The sequence below is a fragment of the Carica papaya genome, chromosome 1 (assembly GCF_054855325.1).
Source record: "Carica papaya isolate Zhongbai chromosome 1, ASM5485532v1, whole genome shotgun sequence".
NCBI classification, from domain to species: Eukaryota; Viridiplantae; Streptophyta; class Magnoliopsida; order Brassicales; family Caricaceae; genus Carica; species Carica papaya.
The window spans coordinates 12673155-12687628 of NC_142309.1; the positions used below are offsets into that span (position 1 = coordinate 12673155).

The window sequence follows — 14474 nt, forward strand, 5'->3', positions numbered from 1 at the left end:
AGCTCAGTGATTTGTTTCCTTAGCTCTTCCATCTCGATGCGGCTCATTCGGTAAGGAGCTACCGAGATGGGTTGGGTTCCTGGCTGTAAGTCTATGGTGAACTCGACCTCTCTGTCCCCTGGTAGACCGGGCAGTTCATCCGGAAATACGTCTGGAAAGTCTCGGACTACTGGAATCTCTTGGATACAAACTTCTTTCTCGGGTTTACCATGTACCACGTCCGGGTCTGCGTCGGCATCCTTCTGGGTAAGATTGTAAACTCTGCCCTGGATTGGAGGCCTTCTCTGATTCTGGTTCCTGGGGCATTCCCTTGCATAGTGCTGGGCACTATCGCATATGCGACAGGTGTCGTTGAGGCCCAGGCCTGCCGTTCAGGCTCCTCCTCAGGCTATGGGGGCAGCACGTGGGAAGATCTGCCAGCACTGCGGCAGGGATCACGGGGCTGAGGGTCGGGGACTTCCCGCTAGCTGAGGGCGGGTGTCGAAGCTCCTTTCTATGATCTGCGCCTTTGCCAGGACTGCCGAATATGTCTCGAGCTCCATCACCAATAAGTGCTGTCTGATCGCCGGGCGGAGGCCCCACTGGAATTTCCTGGCCTTTCGGCCCTCATCCAACAATGTCTCCGGGGCATGTCGGCCCAGCTCCAGGAACTTGTGGGCATACTCCGACACTATCATATTACCCTGGACCAATTGAGCAAATCCCAATTCCTTTAAATTTTGGATGTGTTTAGGGAGATACTCCGCATGGAAGGCCGCTAGGAACTGCTCCCAAGTAACTGGTACAGGCAGGGTGGCCCGCTTGAGCTCCCACCAGCGTACCGCTTCCCCTACCAGCATGTAGGAGGCAATGGCAGTCCTCTGCTCAGGAATTACTCCCAAGGTCTCGAAAGCTCTCTCAGTCTCTGCCAGCCAGTATTGGGCTTCTTCGAACGAGGATCCCCCTGAGAAGGTAGAAGGGTTCAGTCTCCTGTACCTCTCTATGAAGCCGGGGTCGATCAAGGAAGGAGCAGGGTCCCGGGGTAGAGGGACTGGGACCGGCTGAGGGTGAACTGGGGGACCTTGTGGTGGAACCTGCTGATGTGGTGGGGGTACTGGAATGTGCTGTGGCGGCGCCTGCTGGTACCGTGGCTGTGGTACAGGGTCGTACCGCGGCTGTGGCGCCGGGTGGTACTGTGGAGGAACAGGCTCCTGCCGGGGTGGCTCGGGATCAGCCTGCTGTAGCGGGGGCTCAACCTGCGCTAGCGGAGGAGGTCCGGGTAACTCCCTTCTCTCCTCTTGCCTTCGCTGGGCAGCTACGAGAGCCTCCACCATCTCATACAGTCTGTCAAGATTCTCCCGAAGCGAATTATCCTGAGCCGCTCGGTTTAGTGGGGGCCTTCCTCTCCTCATTCCCGTGTACTTGCATTCATAAGGAATGATTGAGTAACGATATATCGGTGAGTATTTATCTAAGACACTATTGTGTAAGGGATGGGTCCGAGGAAACCCGGTTCTGATACCAACTGTAACGGCCCCGGAAAATATTAAAAAAGAAATGAGTATTTAAATATATTGAATGCGGAAGCGAGATCAAAATTTCAGTTAACATCCCTTACACGAAAAAAACCCAAAAAAACGTACTTAAAATATAAAAGGTTAAACTAACTAAGAAAGAAAACTCGAAAATAAACTATGCGTATGACTACAGAGTCTCTAGGCATCCCCTTCGTCGTCCTCCTGCGGAACGGGCTCGGGAACCATGTCTTCCTGATCTGAAATGGTTAATTAAGGAGTGAGCTACACTAGCCCAGTAAGAACATCACGATATCTCACCGTCACGGAGATAAAGGTGGGTAGAAAACCACAAAAAGACCAATGGAGCATAATTTACAATAAACTCGTTTATTAACATGAAAACCTTTACCATCCACTTACCTCGGTGGAATTTATGAAAACAATATAAGAAAAATAATAACATTATCACAATCATGGAATAATATAAGCTGTAAAACATAGCACTTATCACGCCTTTTGTAATTCAATCATTATACAACATATCCTTTTCTCATTTACCAGCCTACTAGTATCCATGGGGGTCCCTAGGGGTCCCGCTACCCGTTAACCTTTAACATTCATAATCAGTTTCCAGGGCCGTCCCCATACCCCGTCCGGTATGGGCGCCAAAACCATAAACCTCAATACCCCGTCCGGTATGAGGGTGAAACGGGCCGTCCCCATACCCCGTCCGGTATGGGCGCCAAAACCATAAGATCTCCATGCCCCGTCCGGCATGTGAGACCACAATCCCGGTAGGGTTCCCTACGGACCCGGTCCGTCCACCATCTCCCAGGATATCTAGTCAGGCTGACCCCATCATACAATTATCAGTCTATACAATGTTTCATTTCCCTTTTTCCTCAATAAGCATCATCAATTCACATTTAAACAAGCAAATCGTAATTCATGCCGAACAGACAACATACAGTATCAGTTCTTCAGTCATTCAACCCATAATTAATAAAACAGTAATATATGCATTCGAAACTATAAAATGAACACATCAAACCCCATAATGCATTTAAAGCTGTAAAACAGTGTAAAACATGCCAAATAACAGTAAATCATTAATCACACTAGACTCGGGCTCCATTGGCAACCTTAAGCAATTTCACACATGCGTTAATTCAAGAAATACCGTTTTATCATTTTGAACTTTAATACCGTGATAGGAAATAGGGTGAGGGGTCCTTACTTGTTTTCGAGATCCGAATACGATTCACAGTGCGCCTGCAGGCTGTCCCTAATTTTCCCTGAATTTTTTCCGGGGAACTGAAACACGCTAACAGTACCTGCACGTGTTCCAAAAAAAAATCCAAATTAGGCCCAGGGCCTCTTTCGGCCCAAATCGCAACTCCGGCACGGCGGCGAGTCGCCTCGGGTTGGCTGTTTTCGGCCGTTTTCGGCCGAATTCGGCCACACTCGCATCGGTCCTTGTCAGAAAACAACCCTAGGGCCCTCGGGGGGCCAAAAAATCACGGAAAAGCGGAGCTTACCGGCGGCGGCGCTCTCGGGTACGGCGACCCTCCGGCGAGGTTCGTGTTTTGGTGATTTGGCTTCGGTCAACCTGTAGAGAAAAGAATGGTGATCACGGTGATATAAAAATTGCATCGAACGGAGGCCGGGAAGGGCCTCGTCGGAGGCAAAAACCGAGAGGGGGCGCGGCGGCGCCGCTGGGCTTCGGCCGCGTATTCCGGCCGTTTGGCCGGGATTTCGGCTTCGATTTGGCCATAGGAGGAATCAGTGGGGAAAAACGAGTCGGGGTATGAAATTTACCTCGATCGGCGGTCGGAAATTTCCCCGGTGCGGCGGCGAGTGGCGGCGGGTGGCGGCGGTCGGCCTCTGGTTCGTCTTCTCCGGCGAGCGGCTGGCGGCTAGGGTTTGTGGTCTGGTGTGGGGGTTCTATTTATAACCCCTTGCCTTTTGATCACAGCCGTTCATTTCGTTTTAATCTGGGCCGTTCGTTTTTGATTGAATCTGGGCCGTCCGTGCGTTTGAATCTGGACCGTCCGATTGCGCGATTGATCTGGGCCGTCGGATCGCACCCACGCGGATCGCCAACGTGGCTCCTTTTGGAGTGACGCGATCTTGCCACGTGGCAGGCCCCGGTTGGCTGGGACTGCTGACCGGGCCTGCTGACGTGGCTGCTGACGTGGCCCCCCCCCTTTTTTTTTTTTTTTTTTTTTTTTTTTTTTTTCCTCCTCCTTTCTGGGTGCTACAGAAATAATAGAGTTTACGGTTTACATTCCTTACACAATAATTTAGAATGCTCAATAAGTCTACAGGAATATCCATTTTAAAAAAATAAATGAAAATCAAAGAAATAAACAAAAAAACGATATACTGAGCATTATAAGACAACTTTCACTACCTTTTGAAGGGAGTCCGGGTGGTGAACTATTCACCACCCTCTTGTTGATCGGGATCTAGGTCTTGGTCCTCTTGATCTGAAATAGTTAATGAAAGGGTGAGTTACACTAACCCAGTAAGAATATCACCACCGATACAGAAACTGAAGATTGATAAAAATCATAAAAATAACCAATGGATCTCTTGATTTAAGTAAATTCATTTATCATAAGAAAAACTATTTATTGCATATATTTATCGTTACGAGATTTTCAAAATCAACCTATAAAGGTAATAACTCAAATAACCTTCTAATCTCATATTCAAGTGAGTGAGAACAACAACTTTTCCTTTTTATTTGTCTATTAGTATCCCTAGAGGTCCATAGAAATGTCCTACTACGCGTGAACCAATATCCAATATTGTCAACTAATCAGTCATTCCCATACCCTGTCCGATATGAATGCAAAAAATATCATCCCTCAACACCCAGTCCGGTATGAGGGTGAATCGAGTCATCCACATACTCTGTTCGGTATGAGCGCCAAAAATATCATTCATCGATACTCCGTATGGTATGAGGCAACGTTCACGGAAGGATTTTCTATGTACCCAGTCCATCCACCATTTCACAAGATATCCAGTAAGGCTACCATTCATTAATTCACATGACCAAATAATTTTTCGTTTGCATATTAATTTTTAATTTCACGAATCAACCGTAAATCATGCAAGACAAACAATATATATATATCAAGAAAGCACATCTGAATTATTTAACTATTCAAGTATATCATCAAGTGTTTAAAGTTGTAAATTTAACAATCAGTTAAATAGGACAAATAAAGAACTAGCTGGTTCTGCCTTTATTAGTAATCTGTAATTATTCTCAAAGTTTTCTAAAATACACAAAATACTATATTATCGATTATTAAACTTCAATTCCACAACAGAGAATAAGGTGAGGGATTCTTACCCGAATTAGTGTTCGAAATACTGAACTTTCTACTACGCCTACCGGCAGTCCCTGAGTTTTCTGAATTTTTATGTGGAGATTAAAACATGATTTACTTACCAAAAAATACCCAAAAACCAAAAATTAGAGTTCGAAATTCTTTTATGACCAATTTCGGGGTTCCGACACGGCAGCATCACCACCTGCGGCGGTAGTTTTCCTCGGCCTGGCCATTTATGGCCAGTTTTGGTCGATTTAGACTGGTTTTATACCCATCCTTACGAAAATACATGTTAGGGGAACTCGGTTGGCCGAAAAAATTTAAAAAACGGAAACCTACAAGTGGTAGGATTTTCTGGTGCAGGCTCTGTGGGCTCACATTCGCGATTGTGCATTTTTCTTCAGTCAACTTGTAAAAAATAGAACGGTGAATACAATAGTAGAAAAATCACATGAAACAGGAAATGAGAAGGGGCTCATCGGAGGAGGTTGAGAGTTTTACCCACGGTGGCACCCTTGGGCTTTACCTGCGATTTTTGGCTCACCCACCATTCCTTTTGCTCTGATTTAGTCATAGGGGTGCTCAGAATCAAATTCTAAGTGGATAGGAGAATTTTTACCTTTTTGGAGGTCGGAGATGGCTCCGACGTAGTGGGGGGTGGCAGTTAGCTCCCTTCTCCCGCGACTGATTCTTCTTCTCTGGCAGAAGGCTGGCGGCTAGGGTTTAGGTTCAGTGTGATGCAAAATATTTATATCCATCTCGCATTAATCTAGATTGTTCATTGCGTTTGATCTCAACCATCTGATCGTGTTTAAAGAGGAAATAAATATAGACCGTTCATCGTGATTTAATCTCGACTGTTCGATCACGTTTAAAGAGGAAACGAATCTGAGTCGTTCATCGCATTTAATCACGACAATCCAATCGCACTTGAGGAGGGAATGGATTCGGACCATCCACACGCGCGGGAACGCTTCAGGGTCGTCTGATCACAAGGAACGCAGATCGCCAGCGTGGCCTCCAGCGTGGCACTGAGTCAGCATGCCTTTCCACGCGACGCGCGCTGGTTCATCGAGACTGTTGATTGGGCAGTCCTACGTAGTAAAATTTTTTTTAATTGCATTCTGACCCTGAGTTTCTTATTTTTCTTTTAAAAACACTATTCAAACCTAAATTTTTACCCCTTTTTCCAAAAATTATTTTCAATTTCATCCTCAACCTATTTTTTTTCTTCATAATTTCACATTAAATTAAAATTTATTAATTTCAAAAATAGATTTTTATATATTTTTTAATATTAAAATTAATTCAGGAACAAATTCCAGGCCCGGGTATTACAACTCTCCCCTATTTAAAAAAAATTTGGTCCTTCAAATTTGTCTCCCTCTTACTCAATCAAATAGTTGGGGATACTGGGCTTTGAAGTCTGATTCTAACTCCCATGTGGCCTCTCTGTGTGTGTGATTTTTCCATAGGACCTTAACGAATGAAATTTTTGGGTTATAGAGTACTCTGCTCTTTTGGTCCATAATGTCCACCAGTATCTCCTCATAGGATAGATCCTCCTAGAGTGGAAGGGGCGCTTGGGCCAAAATGTTAGAGGGGTCCGAGTTGTACTTGTATAGCATGAACACATGAAACACATTATGGATTCTGGATAGTTCTAGAGGTAGTGTCAGTCTGTAAGCGGCAGTACCAATTCTATCTAAGATTTCAAATAGCCCAATAAACCAAGAATTTAGTTTCTCTCTCTTGCTAAACTTACTGATTTCCTTGAAAGGAGTGACCTTAAGGAACACTCGATCACCTTTCTCAAATTCCAAACCCCTCCTCTAGATGTCTGCATAACTCTTCTGCCTGCTCTGAGCCATCTGAATGTTCTTCATGATCTTAACTATTTTGGTTGTAGTCTCCTCTATAAGATTTAGGTCGAACAATTTCTTATCACCCACATCTTCTCAACAGATCGGCGATCTGCATGGGCGGCCATATAACGTCTCGTACGGAGCCATATCGATACTTGCTTGGTAGCTGTTATTGTAGGTGAACTCTATTAATAGTAAATAATCATCCCAATGGCCCCGAAGTCAAGAACATAAGCTCAGAGCATATCCTTAAGTATGTGGTTCATCTTTTCTAATTGTCCATCGATCTGAGGATGGAATGCGGTACTAAGAGACAGTTTTGTTCCCATGACTTGCTGAAAATTAGACCAGAACCGAGAAGTAAACCTGGGGTCCCTGTCGGATACTACTGTCACTAGCACTCCATGTAAACTGACTATCTCTCGGATATACATTCTTACTAGCTTTTCTAGGTCATTTTGATGGTCAAGAAGTGAAAAGACTTGATGAGCCGGTCCACAATTACCCAAATGACATCATATCCCGAGCGTGTCCTAGGCAATCCTATCACGAAATTCATTGTGATGTGTTCCCACTTTCACTCCGAAATCGGTAATAGCTTAAGTAACCCACTTGGGCGTTGATACTCTGTTTTGGCCTGCTGACACACTAGACACTTGGAAATAAAGTCGACCACATCTCTTTCTACCTGTTCCACCAAAATTGGAGTCGCATACTGTGATACATCTTAGTGCTTCTGGGATGCATAACAAACTTTGAGCTATGAGCCTTTGTCCTGATGTCCCTTTTCAGCTCACTATCAGTTAGAATACATATCCTGTCTTAAAATTTGAGCAACCCATCGGTAGAGACTCAAAATTCTGAATTTACTCTCTGTTCTGCATCTTTCCTGAGGGCTGATAGGGTGGAATTTGCGGACTGAGCTTTCTTTTTTCTTTGGATCAACTCAGGTTGAACAATCAGGTAGGCCAAACATGTAACTCTCTTCAGGTCCTAAAATTGTACCTGTTGTGCGGTCCTTATTACCCTACATTCTGAAACTATTAGGTGAGCTAACATACCTGCACTTTTTCTTCTTAGTGCGTTGGCTACCACATTGCTCTTGCCCAAGTGATACAAAATATTGCAATCCTAGTCCTTAAGGAGTTTTATCTATCGTCTTTGATGCATGTTGAGATCCTTTTGAATGAATATGTGCTTCAAGCTCTTATCGTCGGTATAGATATAAAATGTCTCCCCATACAAGTAAAGGTGCCAAGTCTTCAAGTCGTAGATAATCACGACAAGTTCTAAGTCGTGGGTGAGGTAGTTTTTCTCATTACTCTTCAACTGCCTGAACCCATAGACTATGACATTTTCATACTGCATCAGAACACAACCCAACCCCATATAAGATCAGTAATTTTTACTTTTTAACCTACATAGTAGTACTCCTGGGGGTCAATAGGAATGTCTTCCCCCACACGTGAACTCAATATCCAAATTTATCAATTAATCAGTTGTCCCTATACCCCGTCCGGTAATAGGTGCCAAACATTCTATCGCCTCAATATCTCGCTCGGTATGAGAATGAACCATATTTCCCAAACCCTTTTGGTATGGAACTTTCCTCCCCCGTCCGACTAAGGTAACGCTCACGGTAGGGTTCCCTATGTACCGGCCTCATCCGTCATTTCCCTGGATATCGGTAAGCCTTTCACATAAAGATCCCATCAACAAAACAATCACCAAACGCATACCAATATCTCATTTCATATTCACAGATTAATTAAATGGTATTTATGCAAATAATACAATTTCATACCTCAACAACTAAGAAACGTACTCAGGGTCTTTATTTCCAATCAGACAATCGGACTAAGAAAGTAACAATTAGGCAGTCAATAAACGAGAAAATAATTAAAACAATAATTAAGGCACATGGCAGAGTAATAATCAATTTAAGAAGCAAAGGAAAATGAATAAGCAACACAAGCAAACTAGGAAAAATATAAACTGACCGGTTCCGACTCCACTAGTGACCTGTAATTATTTTTAGGGACTTTTTAATTTTTCTCAAAGTATAGCATTACTGATTATTAAGCCTCAATTTACCGTAACATGGAATAGGGTGAGAAATTCTTATCCAGATCGGTATTCAAAATATCGTGCTACCAACTGCACCTTCTTACGGTCCCGGGGTTTCTTGAATTTTTTCTGCAGAAATTAAATAACCCGTCACGTAACCAAAAATATCCAAAAGGTCAAAATCGGTGTTGAAAACTCTTTTCAGCCAATTTTAGGATTCCGCACAGCACCGCCGTCGTGCTCTGGCACCGACTCTGCCGCCCACAGTGGCAGTTTGCCTCGGTCTGACTGGTTTTAAGAAATTTGTACTGGTTTTACACGTATCAGTGTGGAAAAACACATTTGGAGACCTCGATTGGATAAAAAATAAAAAAAAAAACTGAACTTACCAGCAATGGGTCTCCAGGTGCAGCAACTCTGCCGGTTCCTTTGCCTTTTTCTTTAGCTAACCTGCATAGAAAAGGACAGTGAACAAAATGGTTGAAAAATCATGTGAAACGGGAAACGGGAAACGGGAATGGTCTCATTAGAGATTTTATCGGGTTTTAGCTGCGGCGATTTTATTAGATTTTGTCCATGGTTTCTGGCTCATCCAGCATCCTTTTTGCTCCGATATGGCCATAGGGAGGCTCAAAATTGAATTTCGAGCACAGAAAGGAAAATTTTATATTTTTTAGCGATCGACGGTGGCTCCAGTGCAACGGCAGTCTGGAATCGGCCTCCTTCTCTAGCGTCTGGTTCTTCTTCTCCGGCAAGGACTAGTCGGCTAAGGTTAGGTTCTCCTTTGATGCGATGTTTATATACCCATGCCGTGTCGATTTGGGTCGTCTGTTCGGGGACACATGGAGCGACGAGGATCGTTCGATGATTTGTCGTTTAGGCTAATTGCATGGATGAATCTGGGCCATCCATCGCGATCAATCTTATCCGTTTGATCGTGTCTAAAGAGAAAATGCACCTGAGCCGTTCGCATACGCAGATGCGATCTAAGCTGTCGGATCGCCCAAACATGCGGATCGTCCGCATGGCCTCTCGCGTGGAGCCGATGTCAGCCTGTCTGCCAACGTGCTCTGATTCGCTTGGGTTGTTGATTGAGCCGTTCCACGTGGCCAAACTTTCTCTTTTTACGATTTAACCCCGTATTTTTAATTTTTCTTTTAAAAAATATCATCTAGATTCAAAATTTTGTCCTTTCTCATCAAAATTATTTTCAATTTCGTCCATAATCTATTTTTTTTAATAATTTAATTAAAATTTAAATTAAAATAATATTTTTAATTATTTATATATATTATATAAATAAAAAAATTTATCCTAAGTCAAATTACGGCCCGGGTATTACAAGTACTCTTTATTATTTCTGATCTACTTCCATTAATAAGCTTATTTGAATTATTTTAAATTTATTTTTTATGACACTCTATTGTATCTTTTGAATGAATTAACTTTGGTTTAATTAAAATTCTAATTATTTATACATTTTTGTTCAATAAAGTTGTCATATAGTGTCCCTAGTGGTTGTTACTTATGTATATATATATATATATGGGTAATAATAATAATAATAATAATAATAATAATCAATAGATAGACTAATATATAACAGATAATAAGTTTGAATGTTGATCATGGTTAAGAAAAATTTCGGCTTGTATATATATATATATATATATATATATATATATATATATATATATATATAAATAATGGTTGCGATATGTCAAAGGGAATAAAAACAAGAAAGGAAAAGATAAAATGAAACATAGTCAAAACAAGGCATCTTCTTATCTTTTTGAATCTTCTTCTTCCTTTTTTTCTGGTTTTAACTTCAATTTTTTATTTTAAAGGGAAAAATAATTAAATTTTTTGGCAAAATGTGGAATATAACCAAAAAAAAAAAAAAAGAAGCCATGCATGAAACTTAATTAATAAATGTTCTTTTAATTTTAAAATTATGGAACAATTTTTCTTGTTTTTTTAAAAAGATATGATAACATCTATGTGAATATTCCTTTTAAATAACTGCAAGATAATAAATAATTAGTAAATTTTCTTTACTTATTTTAGGTAAAAGTTCTAAATGATTGCAGGGTCAAATACTGTCTGTTAATTTTTTTACTTTTGAATATAATATATAAAAACTTATATGTAATTCTCCTATTTTAGTAAAATTTTGATATTTACATCTAAAAAAACCAATAAAATAATACACATCTATAAAAAATATTATTATGATTTTACCTTAACACATTTATATTATAAATTCTTTTTCAATTAGACTTTCTTTTGCATAAATATAAACCTGGCAGATCATATATACATATATATATTTTTTTTCACCACCTTCTTTTTGGGTAGTCTTAGCATATATTATCTCAAGTTTCTTTTTTCATGTTTCTACTATTTAAATAATCCATATTTCTCCATTAGGTTAATGTGCTAATTAATATATCAATGATTTAGATTTAAGTTTACTATGTTAATTATCAAACTCATACAACAATTAAATATAAAATAATTCTACAATATTTAGAAATATATAATTTTTTAATTCTTTAAAAATATACCAATTAAATATAAAACATAAACAAAAAATAATTATTTCTTGATTGAATTATGGATATTTCTATATTTTTCTATAGTTATATGTATTCGAATAATAAATTATTCGTTCTGTATATTTTTGTTATTAAAATTATCTCATGTATATTTTTATTAGAAAGTTATATATTCTTATTACACGTATTTTATAAATGGAATGAGAGTGGTTTTGTACATGGTGTAGTTTTTTAAGGGGCAATGATGCAGCCAAGCTTCATCAAACCCTCTTGAAGCGGCTACGTGGAAGTAGGGTGGTTGTTATGAAGTACTTGCATCACTGTTACTGTAGGGTGGATATCTCCAATGTTTGTCCATTATGCCACTCAAATGGTGAATATGTGGATCATCTCATTTTACATTGTAGGAATACATGGATTGTTTATAGCTGCTACCTTGAATGGTGGCATCATCCATGGTGTGCTCCAGAGACCACATAATCCCCAGCAGCCTCTATGATATTCTTCTATGGTCCCATTTGGCTTCTATGAATGAAATGATTTTCAGAGATAAATAATTTGTGTCTTTGGAAGTTTTTGAATTGGTAAAGATTAGACTTGTATGCTGGTTGAAATCCTCAGAAAAAGAGTTTGGACATACCTCAATAAATTAAATTGTCATTTTGCTTCGGGAAATTTGTTGAGATAACCTGCTAACACGACAACAAAAACATACATACTAGATCCCACCCACTTCATAGATGCTAAAACTCAATGGGATGAATATGTCCTTGAAAAGCCATACGAGGGTTATAGACTCGAACATAACAAAATTGTCACATATCAATGAGGTAATTCTGCTTTTACATGACTTACATGCTTCCGAAAATCTGATTATGAAAAACAATTCTTTGGTACAGACAACTTGGGTCATAAAGAAGACAATTCCTTGGAAGCCAAACCATGTTGCTAATATGATTGAAAAAGGGGATCTAAAAACTGAGAAGTTTGTCATATGCTCATGATAATAGGGAGAGAAATACCATGGCTCTAGGCTGGCCAGAATGGGTGTCCAAATTGGGTCATGCTTAAGAAATAATTTGATCAAGTGGCAGTCAACATCCAAAAACTACTCTAAGTGGGTCTGTTGCAGTTTGTTTTATAATATTTTCCCATGATTGTATAGGATTGTGTTCTAGTGTAACCTATGTGTTTATTTTCTTTATGCAACCCTAATGTATGGTTGAACCGGTGTGCATTTTGCACTCTAATGCCAATAGGTCCTTTATTTTTCAACAAAAAATGTGCATTCACTTTCTAATTAATGAAATATAAAAGTGTAAATATAAGACAATTGAGTAATTGTATATATATATAATATCTTGTTTCATTCAATGGTTACTAAATATAAAATGCCATAAGTTTATGTAGTCTAATCCTATGCTTACCAAATATAAAATATTATTTTTATTTGCTCCACTCTAATCTGATCCCTGTATTGTTGTTTTATCTCGATATATTCTACAGCCAAGGCTACCAAAAAAAATCAAAACAGTAGCCTGCCACACCAAATTATATGTACACACACACATATAAACATATGTCATGATGAAAGAGGTTGTGTCTGCATTGGTCAGATCCAAAGAGCGTTAATGTCACTTAGTATGAGTTACAAGGGGGGAAACTGAAGTGGTATACATACTGCCCAAACTTTAGGATTTGATTAATTTTAGAAATGTATCCATGTCTATATATATATATATACACGCACATACAAACATTATGAATTGATAAGTTATTTTTAAGAGAACTCGTTAAACTTCATGCATGTATAGGTGAAAACTATGTTTTAATTGTATATAGGAATATCTTAATAATTAAATAAAATATACTATGAAAGGAACATAATTATATCTAAATAATTGTTTTAAATTAGTATGAAACAAAGTCATCAAAAATAACTTGCTGGAGAGCATATTAACTTACCTTCGGATACTTTAATATATATATATATATATGTATCATGGGTGTATATATTATACATATATATATATATAAGTATTAAGAGTTTATTTAGTTTACGTGTTAATTGTTGTTGACCTATTATTTAGGAACTTTGTTATTTCTTGATAGTGGTTAATATCATAAGATAGTGGTTCCTATTTTGTAGTTCAGTTACTCATTTATTTAAGATGTAACTCTCCTCATTTTTGTATTCAAGTTAAGTTGTATGCTTTTAAAAAATCTTTTATCATCAGTCTCTCTTAATCTTAATATTTGGTATCAGAGTCATAACTTTATTATTTTACAGTAGTAAAGAACCATAATATCTGATAAGGTGGTCGATAATTTTGTTCAACTAGTTATACCCCATTTTGATGGTCACTGAGAACATTGGAGCATGCTAATGGCAAATTTCCTGAGATTGAAGCAATACTGGCCCTTTATTGAAAATGACATTGAAAAACCAAAAAATGGAGTTGTTCTCTTAGATACACCATAAAAGAAACTTGATGAACAGAAGCTAACTAACTTAAAGGTGAAGAATTATTTATTTAAGGCTGTAAATCGTTCTATTTTAGAGACCATTCTTGACAAAAGCTCCTCTAATGAGATTTGGGACTATATGAAGAAGAAATATAGTGGCTTAACAAAAGTTAAGTGTTCTCAACTTCAGGCTCTCCACAGAGAGTTTCAAACTCTTCAAATTAAATAAGAATCAATAAATCATTATTTTTCAAGAACAACGACGATTATAAATAAAATACAGCTATATAGTAACAAGATGGCATATGTCTCTATAGTTGAAAAGATTCTTCTATCAATGAATCCAAAGTTTGACTATGTTGTTTGTTCACTTGAAGAGTCAAATGACATAGATGATCTTTCGATTAATGAACTCCAGAGTTCTCTGGAAGTCCATGAGCAAAAGGTGAACTGAAGCAGCAGTATCGTCGCTGATGAACAAAGGAAACTTGAAAAAAGGTGGAAGCATGCATCAAGATTCTCAGCTTGCTAGTAATCAATTTTCTTGTTCTAATAGAGGTTGTGGTAATCAAAATTTTGAAAAACCCAATGTTGAATGCTTCATATGTCATAAGTGTAAGCACTACCATTCTAAATGTTGTTGAAGTTATTTTAGGTAAAAAACTTGAATTTCCA

The 14474-nt window shown here is 39.0% G+C and overlaps 1 protein-coding gene across 2 annotated transcripts; it reads right to left on the minus strand.

Annotated features, from left to right (window-relative positions):
- Positions 1-399: 399 nt before the first annotated feature.
- On the minus strand, positions 400-3702 carry LOC148269222 (uncharacterized). 2 transcript variants are annotated; one of them, XM_088220003.1, is made up of 3 exons: positions 3315-3702; positions 3035-3105; positions 400-2830 (listed from the first exon to the last, which is right to left on the minus strand). In XM_088220003.1, the coding sequence occupies exon 3, from the start codon at positions 1389-1391 to the stop codon at positions 435-437; it is 957 nt and encodes a 318-aa protein (XP_088076129.1). In that variant the 5' UTR covers positions 1392-2830; positions 3035-3105; positions 3315-3702; the 3' UTR covers positions 400-434. The 2 variants fall into 2 exon arrangements, with proteins under 2 accessions (XP_088076129.1, XP_088076124.1); XM_088219998.1 differs by having other exon boundaries at positions 3035-3702.
- Between the last annotated feature and the right edge of the window lie 10772 nt (positions 3703-14474).